This window comes from Salminus brasiliensis, chromosome 2, assembly GCF_030463535.1.
Source record: "Salminus brasiliensis chromosome 2, fSalBra1.hap2, whole genome shotgun sequence".
NCBI classification, from domain to species: Eukaryota; Metazoa; Chordata; class Actinopteri; order Characiformes; family Bryconidae; genus Salminus; species Salminus brasiliensis.
The window spans coordinates 28,039,364-28,059,413 of record NC_132879.1 but is presented as its reverse complement, the minus strand read 5'-3'; the positions used below and the strand labels follow the sequence as shown (position 1 = coordinate 28,059,413).

Below are 20,050 nucleotides of genomic sequence, written 5' to 3'. Positions count from 1 at the left end.
GACATGCATTAGATGCTCATATTTCATATTTCATTTGTGGCTGTGCATTCTTTTGAAGAAGAACCCTGCTAATGTTTGTGAGGCTTACTGCACATAGTGGAAACAGTTGTGATGAATGGATAAGGCATTCATTTAAGCAGGAGGATAAGTGTGAGAAGAAGTACATACAAAAACATACAAATATATATGTTTAAGATGACAATATTGATAAGAATATTCCCAGTGTTTTCCAGGGTACATTTATACAGTTATCTTTGGGAAACTTCTTGTTAATAACCATTACTACACGTCTAACCCTGGGAAACACATCAAACATGGTTGATCATTCTTTGGCAAGCTCTAGAAATGCAGGGATTTGCTTATTGACAGCAAAGATGGAGGTCGAACAGCTATAATTCTGATTTAACTTGGATTTCATTAAGATTAACACTATCATTTGTGCTAACACAAAATTGCCCTGTGGTCTAAAATTGATCTGTCAAATTCTAACATAAATGGCAATTCACAAAGGAAATTTTCAGACAGCCTATGTGCTTAGAGCACAAAAAAGAATTCTCCCAGAATTATATGTCCAAACTAAGAACCATTTCTTTTCTTTTTTGGCTTTTGTGTCTTCAGGCGCTGGAGGAGCGGATGAAGCTGGAGTGTAAGTGCCATGGTGTGTCGGGTTCCTGCACCACTAAGACATGCTGGACCACGCTACCCAAATTCAGAGAGATTGGCTACCTGCTGAAGGACAAGTACAACAAAGCAGTCCATGTGGAGGTGGTCAGGGCCAGCAGACTGCGACAGCCCACCTTTCTTAAGGTGAAGAAGACACACGGTTACCAGAAACCCCTGGAGACAGATCTGGTCTACATTGAGCGCTCGCCGAATTATTGCGAGGAGGACGCCAAAACGGGCAGCGTGGGGACGCAGGGGAGACTGTGTAATCGAACGTCTCCACACACGGACGGCTGCGACCTCATGTGCTGCGGCCGAGGCTACAACACGCACCAGTACACCAAGGTGTGGCAGTGTAACTGCAAGTTTCAGTGGTGCTGCTTTGTCAAATGCAACACCTGTAGTGAGAGGACGGAGGTGTTCACCTGCAAATGAACAGGTGTGTATCGTGGGTGGAAGGAAGCTTGGAGTTTGGGTGGATAACCCGTGGAATGAAATAGAGCTATTATTATTTTGGGAATATCGCAAAATGGAAATGGAATGGGAATGATACACTATCAGCTCTTCATGGCATCGTTTTGCACAGCAGACTGTTTTATATTTGCTTTCCAATAGAGGTTAAATGCTAAACCCTGTCAGTAGGTATAAGCCCAGCTCTCTAAGCTGAGTTTAAACTACCAGAAGCTCATGCACTGATGTATCCACACTGACTCGAAAGAAAGGACTGCAGGATACAAGCTGTGCGTTGGACCTGAGCATTGCATTCTGGGATCTGTATATTTTCCATTCCATAGGAAGCTCATCAACAAAGGACAAATAGGAGGAGAATTTCAATACTGACTGGAACTGTTTAAAAAAGAGGACTGGTGAAGTTAGCTTGACTTACATAGTAGGGACCGAGAGAGAGAGATGGAGAGAGAAGAAACTGAGCAGTAAGGGACGGACATTGTAACTCGTAATCTTAAGCTCTGTAAAGATGAAAATGGAACTACAGAATGAGGACAGTGCAGACTGAAAAATGGAGATGTTGCTACAAGAAGCCTCCTACTGCCAACTGGAATGTGTTGGAATATGTTAGCTGTCCAGTCACACTGGAACTGTCTGTTTGAACACTGAAAATATTTTTTTTATTTATGTTATAGTCTCTTAAAAAAGCAAAGCACTAACGGGTAGAAACGTCTTATTTTGTACTAAGTGTAAGGAAACAGAGAGATGAAAAAAAAGAACTCTTTGTAGAAACTCATGACTGAAGGTGTGCGTCTTCTAAAGTAAAGGCCCCCAGGTTCTCTGACAGAAACTGTTTAAGCATTAATAGTGTGTTGACTTCAGAAACCACTTTTTGTTTTTTTTTAGGACAGTTTACAGTTTACTTATTTAACATTGGTTCTACTTTGCTGTAGCCTAGCCTTAGTGTGCAGTAAAGTATGCACTACAATTTGGATCATTCTACATTTTGAAACTTAGAAAGTAGCGAAAAAAGTTTTAAAACAGGCAAAATATTTTAAGATCTTTCCTCAACTCATGAAATTAAAATGTTGCTGGATGTGTTGTCGAGTGCTGCACTGATATTTTTTTTCTATTCTGGTACGTTGCAAATGAAACTAAATAAATATCCATTTGACTGACTTTGAGATTTTATTGCAGAGAGAAACCACAGTTGGATTACAGTGACTTTCTTATACAGTGTAGTCCAGAGAAATAAGAAAAGTATAAATAGTATATTTCTCATGTATACAGCGTTATTATTATTATTATTTATACTTCTTATAAGAAATATGTTTACAGTTGAGACTTCTAACAAGACAAGTCTGTTACTATTACTAATACATACTTTATTCATAGAAATATCTGAACCTTATTCTAAGCATAAACCATCAACAATATTTACTGTCTAATTCAACCATTATTTTACATACACTGTGTTGGTGCATTATGCAGACCTGTCATTTTTTAATAACATGACAACTGTACATTATATACACATCACTCACTCTGCTTACAGCATTAGGATCCAAAAGGGGAAACAAGTACCTCAAAATTTCCTTCTTCAGCTGACTGGATGCAGTCCATCGGTTATTTGATGCTGCCGCTCTGTGTAAGAGCAGGCCACTTTGTTCCCCCTGTCAAAGCCTGCTTTCCACTACCATGTCTTGAGAGAACTTATTCAGGATTGTTCCTTCAAACAAGGCAATGATATTCATTGTGTAACATATTTGAGCCAAGGCTTGTAGACTGAGAACCGCCCCCCACTCAAACATTTCAACCACCCCCTAATACGACCACTGGCCGTGCAGATGAAATATAATTTATTTATGAAAAATCATAACACAATAAATCTGACATCTTACTGACTTCATTTTATACACAGCACATGGTCATAATATCCTGTGGTCAGATCCCTTGATAACGGCATGCGTAGAACAAAAGGAAGTTATCTCTGGCATTACAAACAGGAGCCCATCTCTTACTCGTAGTAGTAAGAGTCTTGGAAAGAGATCTCTAGCATTTAAAAAAAGGAAACTCCACAGTTTGTACATAATGTCCTGAATGTTTGACAGTATATACTTTTTCAGGCATTGCATAATTTAAGTGATAGCTACAGTGCAAAAATCTATCTTCCCAAGGATTCAAATGGGCCCAGCAAGAAATCCATTTTGGATCCAAGAAGGCTCTGGTGGTTCAGCAAATTAATATTTTAATATTTTAATAGATTCCCACAAATATTCTTTTAACAGTTTTCTATTTTTCTTCATACAGTGAATTCCCAAAGCAGTGGGTCTCTTTCCTATCATTTGTCTGCACCACCAGTCTGGGTTGGAAAAGCTGACACATGCTTCTGACACTGCACGTGAACCACCACATCTTTTCAAACTACCAGCCATGCAGCATTTTTGAGGGTGCGAAGAATTCAAGTGATTAGCATTCCTAAAAAAAAACATGGAACTCAACTGGAATTCAATCATGATGCTAAATGGTAGGGCATTTCTCCAGCTAGCTAAAAGGCTTATACTGCATTTGTTACTTGGGGGGATTGCTTCAGCTTTTTTTAGCCATAAACTCCCCTTAACTTGAAATCTAGCTGTCAGAAGCATTACGAATTTTATGTTCATTTTCATAATTATTTAAACAGAGCGCTCATGTACAGATAATTGAGTATACTTAAAATGAAACCTTAATAAGTTTAATGATGTTTTCATATTAAACCCAGACTGTCTCTGCAAATTAGAGATTAAGATCTAACACTCTTTAAAGGGATTCTCTGTCATTTTAATAGGAATACAAAGACTTATCATTTAATGAAGGACTATAAACACACTAACTCTCCTAGCTGAAGTTCATCCAAAGGATAATACTCTAAATGAGCCGCAAAAAAATAAAGCAATAGCCCAAACGAAACAAACAAGTATACTACAGGAGTTCTATCCGAGCTGCAGACTAAATGCCTCTCTCTGTCCTTACAACTGTTATAAATACAGTCCTCTTTTTTTGGAGGAGGGGGCAGTAGGCCGTGTTACCGATGTCTAGATGTTGGGCTGTCAGTGGCTCTGGGCTTGGCTGAAAAGCATTACAGACAGGCAGCAAAGCAGAAGTAAAGAATGTTTTGTTAGTAGTCTGAAACCCTGGGGCCCGGAACCACTTAAGCTCCTGTACTATACCCGGGATTGACCAAAATAAATCCGTTTGTTTCTGACAAACATTTTGTCATTAAAAAATATGAGAGAGAAAAACAGAGCCTGCTGCGTATGTGTTCACTCCTAAAGCGCCTATTGTTGAGGTGTCAGGATCATTAGTTCATTGGGGGCTCCATTCTGCCAGCTAATGCCTGTGGTCTTTTTCACACAGGCAGCAGTGCTGATTCAGAGCGAGACTGCACCGGCTAGCAATGAGACTCTAATACAGCACAGGAAGCTCATAGTAACCCATACTGGACCCCTGCTTTAGGAACTTTGCTTCTGTAAATATACTTCATTATGGGTGCTTTCCAAATTGAATTTTTTGGGCTACAGTGGTTTTGGGAATCTGGAATATGGAAAATGGTGTATATATATACATATATATATATAGTGGCATAAAGATCGTACGGAGTAGCACAGCACTGCGAAAAAATGCAGTACATTCCATATACCATTCCATATTCCCGATTCTCAAAACCACTGTAGCGCAAAGATTCCCATTGGAATATACAATCGGATAGCTGATCTCAACACCATAATGCATCTGAGAAACCAGGCCCAGATCTTCATTTTCAACAGCATCATGGGTGGTTTAGTATTGCCAAATGGGTGGAACAACATGAGCAGGACAATCTGTTGTTAACGACTGGCAGGGCTTTACAAGAGAGTGAGCTCCACATTAAATAGTCTTCTTCAGACTACATTTACTGCACGCTTGAGTTAGCAGGCAGTTAAGATGTAAAACGTGAGTGACAGTGAGGAGGGCAATCTCTTTTGTGAGCCGTTTCCGACTCCACTGAAAATGGCTGCTGTTAAAGGGCTTAACGAACACCTCTAATGGTTGCCAACTGTCATTCAGCTCCTGTCGCGAACTCTTAGAGGGTGAGAATAAGAGTGGAAGAAAAAAACAAAAAACAAAAAACGGGATCCTCTCCTGAGTCTCAGATCGGATGCTGCAGATAAAATCCGTCCCTGTTTCCCCAGGGCGATATGCCCCACTGGCATCAAGAGAGGTGCCCACGGCTTGACCCGTCTGTGCTCTCTCTCATCCACTGCACAAAGTCTTCTTTCAAGCCTTCTGGAAATGGGCCTCATCAGTCTGCTTCACTGAAGCCCTGGCAGTGCTGGTGAAGCCAGTTGCCAGGCATCAGGCAGACAGCAGGTTATAGATGCTGGGATACTAGATGGGCAGAGGGCAGTCTTACTGCCATACACCCAGAAAAGGGTGAGTGAGTTCATATGCTTTGTTAAAGGGTCTGAGAATGTTCTTTAGGGTCTTTTAAAAAGGGTTATACGTAGTTAAGGCCAAATCATTTGAGAACTAAAAAAGCAGAAACAAGAAATCAAACTCTGTAAACAAGAGCAGTGCAAGTGTACAGTATATCAAGAGTTAGGAAAAAAAGCTTTGGCAAACCATTTATCTTCTATTTTTCACACATAAAATGATCAATTTTTGCTTTTCGTCAAATTCTTCTCACAGTCTCGCTCAGTTCAGAAAAGTTTCTCACTTGAGTTTTGGCCATAATTTGACATGAGGCCGGGATCTACTAAATCACTGGTTACTGAACAAGTGATTAACGCCTCGCAGTAAAACAACCCACCCACAGAGGAAACATATCTGTTGTAGCGCTCAAGCAGCCATATTTTTGTTTTTATTTCCAAGTACCAGAAGTGAAATTTAAGCTAGTCAAACCACTGATTTCAAACAAGCTAAACAGAGGGTGCTGCATGTTGTAGTGTGGGAGCTAGAATCCCTCCGGTGCACACACAGAATGCTGGAGAGTTTTGTTATATTGAAATTTTAAAATGAAAGCAGATTAGTTTTAGCTGTGTGATCCTAATGCTAGGTTAGCCGGCTACAGGTCAGGTGTCTATAGTGTCTATAGTGCAGGAGCTGTTGATGATTAAGCGCCTAGCCTGGCAAACCCACCAAACTGAAGCCAATATCAATATGAAGAGAATACAACTGCAAGACAACCTGCTGTAGTTTGCGAAAAAAAATAAATCTTACAAGAAACCTTTACCTTGAACAACAAAAGCTGAATGCTCTAAAATAGCCAAGTCAAAGTCCAGATCTTAATCCAATCGAGAATCTGTGGCACTATTTCAAAATTGTGGTTCATTCACATCATCTAACAAACCTGAACAACCTGGAGTAAATCTGCACTCCCAGTCACTGAGCAAAGGTCGTAGGCTTAAATCTAAAAAAGGTAGTTCTACCAGGTGTTAGGCTGAAAGGGTTGAATACCTATGCAAGCAGTATAAATATTTATAATAATTTTTTTTTGATATGCCGACAAATAGGTCATTTTAATGTGAATTTTTTACTTTGTGAGCTTTAATTGGTTTGCAAAATTGTAGTGCACAATCTGTGTGTCATTTGTAATCCAGCTCATCTGTCAAGCACGGTGGCGGTAGTCATGTCTTGGGCTTGCATGGCTGCTTCTGAAATGGGCTCACGAATCTTAACTGATGTTATAACTCATAATGGGAGCTGCAGAATTAATCCAGAAGTCTATCAAAACATTCATGCAGCAAGGCGGTGATAAAAATCACATTGTCAAAACAATGAAGCACTTCATTAGGGGGAAATGTTTTTAGCCTGATAAAGTCAGTCACCAGACTGTATCTCAATTCAGCATTTATTTGATCTCCTGACGAGATGACAGAATGAAAATGGCTAAAACAACCTATAAATGAGAGATGCTGTGGTTACAGCACTATTAAAGAAGAATGGAACAGTGTGGTGAGGTCAGTGGTTGGCCAGCTTGATGCAGTTAATGAAGGCTGAAGATAAGAGACCAATCAGTAGGTGTTATAGTAGATAGTAGATGTTATTTACTTCAGATGACTTTACTCTGTTCCTGCTCTCCTGACCACCTAAACATTAGGTGGTCTGCCACCAAAGGTGCCCTTGTCACATATTCTTAGTTTAATTTCAAACCTAAATGTCTCCTGTATACACTGTTAAAAGTATTAGATCCTTAAGGAACCTCTTAGGGAAAACAATGGTTCCTTGAAGGTTCCTCAAAGCACCTTAAGAGGTTCCTCCACATTTTTGAACTGAACATCCTCCAAAAGTTCCTACTTTACAGGTAGTCTCCCTACCACTCCTCTACACTCGTGGACATTTCCACCAAAAGTGACATGCTAACGAATGCATTGGAACACATCAAAACGGAGAAATTCCGCAGCACTAAAAGAGTGGATCAACAAATCTCCTCCCTTGCAATCTGTATCAAACTCACAGCCTTCAGACAAGCTGGGCTTTGCTTTCTGGAGAGATAACATGCAGCTGTGAGGGGGAGAGGGACGAGGGTGGTGAAAAATAAATTACACCAAAAAAAAAAAAGAGGGAGTGAGGGGTAAAGTCAAAGGAGTCAAGGGGTCCTTTCAACTGACATCTGAGATTTTCCAGAGACGAGTGGTGAAGAAAGGGCCGTTGTCCTGCACACACCACACAATCTACTCCGCAGCTTCTTAAGCCCTGTTCCCAGCATGTGAAGAGGAGCTGGGGCAATGCATCACTAGTGGAACCCTTACTCATGGCTTTCATGTTTGTTATTCTGGAGTTAATGGCATTAGCTGGAGTGATAAAAGACAACATGGTTGCACTACTGTGCTTCAGGATTGAAAGGATTAATTTAACAGTTTTTTTTTTTTCTGTCAGTTTTTAAAAAAATGTTTTTTTTTAAATCAAATTAACATGATTTATCACTGACCGCAGATGCAGCCCATCAGCCAAGACATGTTTGGTATTTGACGTTTTTGCTTTTTTCGTTTACAACTGGAGATGTTCGGTTAGCGTCCAATCCCATCTCTGTAAATATACACCCCAAAACATCTCTCAACCTGCTCAAAATGCATTCAGAGCTTCATTTGTTTGGCACAGACAAATCAATGTGGTTTACAACATGGTATGACTTACTTTAGTCTATAAACACAAGCATAAACCTCTCCATGTAGCTGAACAGTGGGGCAGCCATCTGTCCACGTCAATTTATCTAATCACGTATTTGTATTTACTGAGATGAGCTTGGTTGCAATCTAAGTCCAGTGGTTGTTAGCAAAGTTTGCTAGCACATTGTTGGCTCACTGTACTAAAAAGTGTGTGTTAAACTGTAACTAACCAAATAAACCAATATCAGATACTAAACATGTCTTGGCTGATCAAGTGCATCTGGAAAATGGAGTGATAAATCATGCTATTTTTTTTTTTTGGCCAAACTATTTCTTTAACATGACAGTGAACACTGCAATGCATGGACATTTTCTTGTTGGTGGAGTGGAGGCTGACAAGCCCACCAAAAGACACATTCCCTGGACCCCATTTAACATGAGCTAATGAACTGACTTACTAAAGAAAAGCCACTCGAAGTGATCCGACACATATTTTTAAGTAGTGCGGCAGTGCATCACCAGTGACATCTGTGTCATAAAGATTAACTGGCATGACTCTAGCTGTTTAGTGAGGCATTTTGGGGAAGGTTGGGAAATCAGCAGCTGCATTTGTCTAGCGTTATACGTCATGTAAATGTGAAGAGTTCTAGATTTTAGAGATTACATTAAGATGCTTTTATTTTATGTAGACGTGAGTTGAGAGTTGAGAGTTTTAATCATTTTAATGGACATTTAATCAAATGGTTCCATTATATTTTTAAAGGCTCATCTGAGATGTTTAAAATTCAGTTTAAAATGCCTTTAGTGTGTGAATATAACACATCAGGCTGTCTTTTCCAAATTCCTTTGATTTCCCTGATACTTCTAAGAATTTACCCAGCTTTTGACCATAGAATGTGCAGCTTGCCGCTTAGTCTGAAAATCGTACCTCTCATCATCATCTCCTCGTTGTTTTGACTGCTTGTCTCATTGAAAGACCATCATTCTGAGGTTCCATCTCATCTGTTTAATATTAGTGGTAAGAAACACATGGCCATTCAAAGGCACAGGCCTGGTGACATCATACATAGCAAGAGGGAAAGAGGCAGGCATGGTAGATGGGTCGATGGGTAAGAGAAGCTTGGGCAAGAGATGGAGAGAAGGGCTAAAGCATGAGAAGAACCTGATTCTGTTCAAGATAGAACCTGATTCTGATTGTGAGAATCCAGATGTTGGTTATAGATACTAACAACGCCACTAACAAGCATGGAGGACATATAGGCATTATAACCCACCCTGCAAAAACACATTTTAGGGAAGGAACACCCCCCCACCACCACCACCAGTATATTTATATATTTATATAATTATTCAGCAGCTGCCTCTCCTCTTCCCTAATATGATTTTAACACCCAAAGAGTCTTGTTATTTTTTCTTTGGTTATGTTAGGGAGTTTGGCCTTATTATTAGAGCAGCACTGCTAGTAGCTAGTATATAGAAATTAAGCTAGTATATATTAGTTATACCAATGAAAGAATGACACATGTAAACCTACATCAGCATGTCTTAGAGTCATTTGCCCACCATGGGCAATACAGGCAGGGGTAACTGCCCTTTTCTATTTCCTGCTTTTGAACTCTCTACCATGGAGCTGCAGAGCTAAACAGAACTGGGGCACCATGATAGAGAGAGGTTGAGTGTAAATCCCACCCACAGAGAACACTGATAGGTCTACTGAGCACAACGACACACCGATTAGGATGTAAATCTCACCCACAGAGCTCCTTAATAGGTCTACTGAGCACAAGGAGAGACCAGGATGCTCTTTGTGTCACATTACATGTCCCAGTTTCCAATATATTGAATACGATTTGTGGCATTAGGGTTCAAATGATGGAAACTAAAACTAAAAACGACAAGACGAACAAATGGATAGATGACAGTGACATAGATCAATCAGAGAGATTTACTGTAATTTAATTTACTGTAACGTACATTACTTGTCTTACCTGAAGAAACAGCAGACACAACTTTGCTACACACAGGGTGGTAGCAAGGGAGACGTGGTTCGCCGTGTTCAGGGACGTTTGAGGCTTTTAATACAAATCTGCTTTATTGCAGAGCATTTAAAAGTCACTTAATAATTCTTCTAAATTTCTTCTACAATGTCCCTCTTTCTTCTCTGGTGGGTTATTTGAGCAAACAAACTCAAGAAGATAACTGCAAGCATTCATTATAGCTTGTTGGAACCGAGTTCCAGTACTGGGAAATAATAGATTTATGACAGATTGTCCCCTAGCGAGAATGTTTAATAACTGCGCTTTAATAACTATCTGTTCTCATGAATAACAGTAAACCGTAAATAACGTCAGATCAGCAGATATGGCAGTGAATATACGTACATGGCAAAGGAGAGATGAGCCATTAGGACAGTAAAAAAAAACTGCTCTCCACTTGGCCAGTGTGTCTATTTATGTTGGCCGGGTTGGGCCAGCGGTGCTCGCAAAACTCAAGTGGGGTTAATGCGTGTGCGGTGCCGCCCTCCAACCTCACACCGCGACTAGCATCAGCAGTCTGAGAGGGTGGGGTCGTCTAATGGCCAGGGGAAGAGGTTTGTGTATGTGTGTGTGTCTGGGTGTGTGTGGTTGCATGTGTGTATCTTCAGTCTCTTACGCAATGTGTATGTGGTTGTCTGTTATAATTGTTTTCTGTTGGTTTCTAAGAAACCTGTCTGTAAGAACAAGTGTTCCCTGGTGTGTGGGTCTGCGTGCGTTTGGCCTGTGTGTTTCTGCAGGAGGGAGCTTTCGAGGACAGCCCACACATGGATGGTTCCCACAGGCAGAGTTGTGTGTCCACTGGAGGTGGTGTTCTAGGCCACTACTTCCCCTTGAGAATATTTTCACCCTCTTGTCTCCATGCTAATGTTAAAATTTGGTGAACCAACTTCACCCCTGGGCAGAGAGCAAGATCTCCCAAGAGTTTCTCTTTCTGTGATTACTCTTTCCTAGCAAAGCTAAATGTCTCTACAAAGGACATTTAGTGATGATAATTCGTATGCTGTCAGAGAAGAATGTGGTTCTGATTTTTACTGTCTGTGTTCTCACAAATTTTTACCACTACATTGCAATGGCAGAATTTACTACATGGTTATGAGTTGTTGACTTGAAATTCTGATGGCTGAAACAATTTAGTGGTATAATAAGTCATCATATGGTGCCATCGTAAGAGTTCAAACCGTGACAGTGTATTCCACATGGGCTTCATGAAAGCCGAAAAAGCATTGGGATGTGCAAACACAAAAAAATAGCTCAGGCGGAGCTTCAGCATTGGAACTTCATGTTCAAATGCCATGTTCTAAATGCCATTGATAAAGCATCAATGTGCAGCACAGCTGAGACCACAAAATTCGATACCCCAAAGAAAAATCCGTGGACATTTGGAAAATATTTGCATTTTCAACATCTTGGTTAGCTCTTGCAGCACGCAAGCTGTTGTCAACCCGGAAAGATGTTGGAGAAAAATCATTTGGCAGACGGAGAGGAACATCGTTTTGTAGGGAATTTAAGTTTGAGGCTTTACAACAGATTAGCTGGCTCATGAGTTGGATCAAATACAAACATGCAATATGTTGTATGTTTTTGAGAAAAAATGTACATTCTGAACTCCTTCTATTGTACACGCATATTCAATTTGCACTTTAATTCATGACTATTTGGACAGTGACACGTCATAGCGTGTACGCCAGACAAGACGGGATGAACACTCGCAGAGATGGAACTAAGCAAGATATTTATTAAACACAAAAAGAGTACAAATAAGGTGCAATTAAAACAATGTGCAGCAAACTAATGGCCAAAACGGGAAACCGAACAGAATGTGACAAACTAGACGGTGAAAACAACAAACCTGGGACTGGGAGGAGCTGGGAGCCACAGGGGATGAACAGGATGCAACAGAGAGGCAAACTAAGGAAGGGGACAAACGAAAGCTACAAGCCTAGCTTGGGATACAGGGGAAACTAAAACTGGTAACCAGAGCTGCGCTCTGTGAAAACAAAAGGGATAGCTGGATTAGATAATGAGGCAAGCCCAACCTGAGTACGACATGACTGCCTTGTGAGCTGGGGTCACCAAGAAGCATGAGCAGAAAATGATGCAACGTGCTTGCCCCTAAAACCAGACTTAGATATCTCTCAAATCAGACCAGAACACTTGCCAACATGAACACGCCACAGACGCATGGAAAATAAAATCATGGCAGCAAGAAGCTGTCAACCAGCTCCTTAAATGCTCTTAGTCCCAGGTGAAACACATGAACATGAATCAAACACAAATTAACCGGAAAGAAGACGGAAGTCCTTATATGGGCCTGTGGACAGGGGCCCTGGACAACACAATTTGTTTTATTAATTTTGCACCTGTATTCCACCTCAGTGGATTTACAAGGAATTCTCCCTTTTTTCCAATTTGGCACTGCCAATGAACCCACCCACTGATAGTTTCCCCTAGAGCTAGCAAAGCTCCCGATACTATTAGAGTAAGGACTTTACACACGTCTCGTCCGATACATGCTCTTTTCAAAAACTGCTGCCAGTGCAGCATTGCTGGTCAACCGTCACGCTCGGATCTACCCACTTGGAAAGAGCATGGACAATTGTGCTCTTCTGAACTTCGACCGCTGATGGCAAAGCAGCATGGATTGGGATTCACGACCCCAGGGCCACAGTGGTGGCGCATTAGAGCGCTGGGCCAAAATGTAGACTTAAAATGTAGCATTCACCATTTCATATTTACACTCTTTTTGTCCCTTTATTTTCAGAGGCTTAAAAGTAACTGGACAATATCATAAATAAAAATGTCAGGAGGATTTTTAATTCTTGGATGCAAATCCCTTGCAGCTAATGACTGCCTGTCAAGTCTGGAACCCACAAACAAATGTTGACAAATGCTGCTCTGTTGGCATTTACTGCAGCTGTCGTCAGCTGCTACTTGTATGCTGAATTGGGATGAAGTCAGGTGACTGACTCTCACATTCCCTTTCTTTGCCTTATTAAGATGCTACTGGGTTGCTTTTACTTTATCTTTTAGGTCATTACCCATTTGTACTATGAAGTGTCATCCTATGCTATTGCAGCATTTAATGAAGTTAAGCAGAAGAGTACAGCTTTAAACACATTAGAAGTCATCCTACTACTTCTATCAACAGACATATCATCAACAACCTACAGTGATCAGGTCTGTTGGCAGTTATACATGCCCAAGCCATAATACTTCCTCCACCATGTTTGGCAGAAGATGTGCTATTTGTGGATGTGAATCTTTCTACCAGAGTGCAGTGGTTTGCAGCTTGAAGTAAACCTTGACAGTGTTGCTGCTGAGCTCACCAGTGCATTCTTTCGTTTTAAACAACAAGACTCAAAGCGACTCAAGCAACTCATAAAATTTGTACATATATGACTCAAGTGCACCCAAAGACATTGCATATTTTATGATTCTCTTTAAATGAAAGCTGAAACTCTACATGTCAATTATTTTATAATTGCTTCATTTTAGATCCACTGAGGTAACATTCTGAAAAAAATGGTGGCACTGTCCAAATACTTATGGACCTGACTGTATTCTCCAGTTCCTACTACTAAACTTGCAAGAACATATACAGTCCGATACGGAATGTTAATTTTTGGGACAGATTTTGTTTTCCTAAACCAGTTACCTATCTGTCACTCAAAGATTCATGAATTACTCCTCCTCATTACAGCTCCCATAGCCTGGTTAGTATCTTACATAGTTTCATCTTTGGGCTGCAGGTCACATTGGTTTTGTACACCTATCTACTTCATGATTGAGCAGCAAAGGCCTTTGGTCTGTGCCTTTGAGTCTTTATCTCCATTTCCACTCCCCTGTTTCTACATCTGAGTCATTGAGAGTAGAAACAGAACCAATTTGTGCTTGGGGTCTGCTAGCAACACATGGCTATGTTTAAGTTAATTTTCATGAGCTGGGGTGGTAGATATATCTTATATTTACAGAATGCCCCCTTCAAAAACACCTCCAAACAAAGAAAAGGACAATAGAAGACAATCCAGACTGTCCAGATCAAGAAAACCAATACTGGTTCTTTAGAACAAATGGTCAATGTTACATGTCAACACACCTTTTGACCAATTACTAGCTGATATGCTACAACCACTAATATACATTTACTTAAAGTCAATGAAGAAAAGTGCAAGATTTACTTAAATGCTATCTGACAAGGTCTTCAGTCGGCATGTGAAGTATGAGGGACTCTGTTTGGACAATTAGTGAAAGTGTGTTCCTTCACCTCAGTGCCTGGGCAGATATACATAATTGTAAATCTCATAAAAATTGTACATTTATGCCTAAAGTGCACTCCAATTGTAATTCTTGTACTTTCGTACACATTTTACGATTCACAATGGACTCCTGTCCAAGATTTTATACATATATTACAATTCACAAGGGGCTCCCGTCCACTGGTGGTGCTGTTTTTTGCCAAACACACACTACCCTGCCTGCCATGTACTTAAATAAGAAATAAGAAAACAGTATCACCACAGCATTCTGCATTTCTGTCATGGGGCTAATAACAGAATAATTAATAAGGGATGGGCAGAACAAGGCCTTTGAAGCAGAAACCATTTAATGCTAAAGTTGCTTGATGCTTTGAAGCATTTAAAAAACACAGCTCTACTATGCCACCTGTTTTTATTCATTTCTATTTTTATTTAAGTATAGATATGACATTTTAGATACTTCGTGAATGTGTTTCAGTATCTTCTTTTCTAGTATCACTCCAGTAAAACTCAACTCAACATCAACAACTTCGAATGAAGATAGAATGAATGGATGAAAATTTGTGCTATGGTTATACTTAGGGTAAGGGTTAGGTTAAGTTTAGCTTAAGTTTAGGTTAGGTTAAGGTAAGATTAGGTGTGGTCAAGTTTAGGTTTAGGTTGAGGTGTAGGTTCAGGTTATACATTTTGGGTGTCTAGGTTGTGTAAGTAAACAATTGAACTATATTTAATACACATTATAAATGGTATTTTAGTCACATGTGTATGAATTCCTCTTGAGACCAGGCTGTAAGTACAAAATTCAGAATGTACAGTATAATATATAGCAGAATATATAGTTAGGCATTTCATAAAGAAAGTAGGAATCATCAGTATACTTCAGCAACTATTTAATGGAAGGAGAGTCTTGTGTAACTATTCTATTACAGAGTAAGTTTTCCACAAAAGAGAAGCTCACAAAAAAGCTTTATTAATGGCAGTGGTGAAGATGCACATGCACATGGTTAACAACTGCCCCACCTCTCTCCATCAGCTTTTATAAGGTGTTCTAAAAAAGCACAAATACCTATTTTTGGTCCATCATCTCCTTTAATCAGGGAAAAGACACGTCCTGTCATTTAGGCTTATGTGCTGTCAAAGCATAGCATATGTAATAGGGTCTTTTCTAATTTTAATTTCTTGTAAATTTATTTTTCTCTTTTCAGCTTCTCCAAAGAAAACTCAGACCCTCGCATTTCAGTCTTTTATGGAGCAGCATTGTCATAAAATCCACAAATACATGAATGCATTAGGCCTCACTGGGAAGAACCATTAGATCCCCACAGCAGCTGTAAAAGCCATTTTTAACCCGAGACAGTGCACCGGATGGCCACCACATCTTCACCTCTCATCACCCGAGGCAATAAAACCATGCCCCTGCTGCACTGGAAACTGAGTTTTCCTATTCTGAGTTTGTGTTTACAGGCCTAAGTCTGTGGGTCTGCTCCATCATATCTTCAAATGCTTCCAGAGTCTTTATGAATATAGGCTCTTCATTGGGACATCTGTCAGACAGTGGCGGAGGACAGTGTGTTAGTGTCTGACTGATGCATCCAGACAAGTTCATCTTGTTAAGCTGTCCAAAAGACTGTCCTTAACACACATTTAATTAGAGTAAAGAATGCTTCACATGTAGAAAAAGTCTTCAGGAGTATCATATCAAACCCCTGCAAATTTGTTCAGTGTCTTAGAATCCTTACCAAATGCCAAAATAACAATCAGACGATTCCACTGGAAATAGCAAAGCCAAACCAAAAAGTTCTGTGTTGGCTGGAGTGGTGAGTGTTTCTATGGAGACCAATTTGTATGTCTGGTCAGAAACAAGCTTACCAATATCTTCTGTTGCTCTGATATGTAGGGCAATTACATTTTTATGAAGTAGAGGATTAGAGGAACTGCTAAATATAGGGGTCGTGAGGAGCATCAATTTTAGAAATTACAGGCTCCAGGCCAAAGCAAAACAAACACTGCACCAGGCCAACATATCTCATTCATGTCATGCAAGCCAAAGCAGAACTGCAAGCATCAGGATTTCAGAAGAAAACTCACACCACATATTCTTCTAAGCCATCCATATACAATACATTCGACATTCAAATGAAACTATATTTATGTTATCAGAAATGTGTACTGTATTGCACAGATGGTAAGAACCTTATGCCTTGCCTTATGGTAAATTTCCATCCTGTCAAATGACACAACTTGGACCCATACCTAAGTGTGAGCTGAAGTGGCAGGGCATTATTTTACATTGGCAGACAATCTTATCCAGAGCAAATTCCAAATATAGTACAATGAGAAGAAGGTGAATTTAGCATTAATCATTATTGATTTCGAAGCTACATAATGTTGCTTTGAGAATCGTGTAGGTGTAGCACAGAGTGCAGGAACTTCAACCACCAGTCTGCTGCATGGAGGATAGCCATGTTACCCATTACACTATATCAATATGATTTTTCAAGCTACTTTGTGCAATTAAACATTCTTAACATGCCTCAGAGTGATGTGGACTGCTTCCACAATTCTTATTATCCCTTCAAATAAAACTAAAATTAAAACAATGGGGTGTTCACAGGTGATCTAAGACAGAATTGACATTAAAAAACAAAGAATATATAATTTAGGTGAAATTGTAAAGATCTTTAGGATTTTGCAAGAGAGAGTTATACAGAGGAAAGTACAACAAACTGGGGGAGAAAATGAATGGAGCATACACATGTGGCTGTGTTCCAGATATCCTATGGAAGTCCCATGTGTGGTGGTTAGGGTAGGCCTCTAAGAGTTGGCAGCAGAACTCAGAATCAGTGGTGAACTCCACAGAACTGACTCCTCAATACTTGCCACAATCACTCTTGACTGGATGGGAGCCAATGTGTGGATTGGACTTTACCCACAGTGAAAGATGTGCTCATGACAGCTGGATATTTAAATCCCTGTACTTCTTAATAACCTTCATTAGACACATCTCTTTTTCATAAGCGAGTTGAATGTAAAATGTCTTCACTGTCCTGTGTCTGGCACACTCTAGCACTTTCCAACATTTTTAACCAACATTAAAAAGGTAAATTTTTAGGCTATTGACCTAACAATGTAGGCTTATGACCCTTTTATAAATGCTGCAAATGATTCACAAAAATGTAACAATTTCATTACAAAAATGGCATTAAAACTGTGAGGAATTCCTGCAAGGTCTGTACAAAGATATCTGTAATTCTTCATAAATTTAAATATGTAGGGGAAAAATGTTTTTCTACCTTCAAGAAGGCCTGCTGGGCTGCAGACTTCTCAGTCAAAATGGATTCAGACGCAAGAAGTTCAAAAGCAAAATTGAAGACCAACTGGTACCCCAGAAGAGATGCAATATCTTACCAAAATCTAACACTTGACTGTTTCTGCCAAGCAGCTCCTACAGCTCTAATCTCCTGCAATCATCCCATTTTAAATGTGAATTGTTTACTGATGGCATGCTGATATATATTTTTTAACATGCCATGTCATTTAGCATTGAGTCAGCTATGTTATCATCTTGTTAAATCCAGACATTGTTGCTGGCAAAAGAAATTTAAGAACAACAGCATGAGGACCACCAGCTGGAACACTGTCCTCTTGTCTTTGATCGTTCAGTGGAGCGACAGGAGGTGATTGAACAGCTTTTCAAGTTAGGCTTTCTTTCTATAAATGGATCACAAGTAGTGGACAGAATGAGTAGGATGAGTGAGCTTTGGACTTGGTGTAGCCATGTGGTTATGGAAAACCAAGCCGGCCTCCTCCTTGAATGAAACCCGTTGGATATTTAGAGGCAGAGAGCGTAATTCATGTGTAGAGCAAGAAAGAACTCATTTCACAAACCCTAACTCTACTGAGGGGGGTTAAGGGCATTGTCAGACACTCCATTTGATCCAAAAGCCTAGTCAAAAACCGTAGAAACCAGCACTAAATTTGTCCCTCAGTCATGCTATTTTAGAGCTTTACTGTTGTACGTGGACAAAAAAAAAACATCCTAATACAAAACCAAGGGTATCGATAAGGACTTTGCTGCCACTACAGTCTGCACACCTCTGGAAGGGCTTTGGGCTAAATTTTGAAAGATCCACTTCCATTTAGCCAAAGCAGTACTAGTGATGTTGGGGCACTGATGTTAGGTGATAAGGTCTATCTTGAAGTCTGCATTCCAGTTCATCCCAAGGGTTTTTGAATGGGCTAGGGGAAGGGCTTTGCGCAGGCCAGTCAAAGTTTTCCACATCAAACTCAACGATCCGTTTCTTTGAGGACTTTACTTTGTGAATGAGATGCTAAAAGAGGAAAGGGCCTTTTCCAAACTGTTACCCAACAGTGGGAATTATGTTCTCTAAAATTCTGCAGCCTTAAGATTTCACTTTACCGGAACTAAGGGGGCCAAACCACAAAAAACTGTTCCAGACCCTTATTTCTCCTTCATCAAACTTCGGCTAGGCAGTGTAGTCCTGTATCTCAGGTTTATCCATAGAGAACATATTTCCTTTGCTCCAGAGTCTATTGAAATGGTAGCATCTTATGACAGATGTAGTCAGAAGTTTACATATACTCATCACGCACATGTACTACAGTATATGTCATGGCAATTTTGGGATTTCTGTGATTTCTTTGAATTGTTCTTATTCTGGGGAAGAATAAGTAAACAATGTGCAATTAAAATACACAAAAACAAGAAAACAATAATTTGGTCCACAACTTGATGGCACCCTGGTACCTTTCACATCCTGCCAGATGCTTCTCTGATTTATACCAGAAATTAGACGGGGGTGGGGAAACTGGGGGCCAGTGACATGTGGGGTTTTCACGGCTCTGACATACCGACTACAATGTTAAAAATACAAAATACTTGAGACACATTTTGAGGTTCCTGAATGTGAAACAATATAGGAACCTCTTAAGGTGCTTTTTGGAGGTTCCTTAAAGTCATGGAGCATAAAGGGTTAAAGCACCATAATAGGTTCCTTCACAGTTTAAAATTGAAGAACCTCCAGGTTCCTCCAGGAACTTGTCCTTTTAATAGTGTATGCCTGGCAATTGCCTACTGAATTGAACAATGTAGATTGAGCAGGAAAATGACCCCACTATGTAGGACTCCAGCTTTCCAAGAAAGTAGTCCCCTTTATCTGCCTTAAATATACATGCACTTGTATATTACACAAGTGTGTGTAATGATAAAAACAGCCATAAAACAATTGGTCTCCCAGAAAAAAAGATTGAATTTCCTTTTAAATAATATAAACAAATTATAACACTGATGGATAAGTAACGGATGAGTAACAGAGTAACTAGCAGAAAAAATGCATCTCATTATTTCAGCTATATAACTGAGGTTGGCTTCTTATTTGCCAGCTTCATGTTTGACTTTTTCCTTAAATGGTGCAGAAGTTACATTCCGGCCTGTCATGGTCTGTGATTTTACATGCATTCTCTCACAAATATAATCTAATATAACTGTCACAGCTATAAA

General features: G+C 39.9%; 1 protein-coding gene across 3 annotated transcripts in view; it reads left to right on the top strand.

Moving 5' to 3' along the window:
• The window catches only part of wnt7bb (wingless-type MMTV integration site family, member 7Bb), a 38,607-nt gene extending 36,319 nt beyond the window's left edge, over positions 1 to 2,288 (top strand). For all 3 annotated transcript variants that reach the window (XM_072672254.1, XM_072672253.1, XM_072672252.1), the window contains exon 4: positions 619 to 2,288. In XM_072672254.1, the coding sequence (XP_072528355.1) occupies positions 619 to 1,098 (480 nt within the window). In that variant the 3' untranslated portion in view covers positions 1,099 to 2,288. The remainder of the gene's footprint in view (positions 1 to 618) is intronic.
• The last annotated feature ends 17,762 nt before the right edge of the window (positions 2,289 to 20,050 follow it).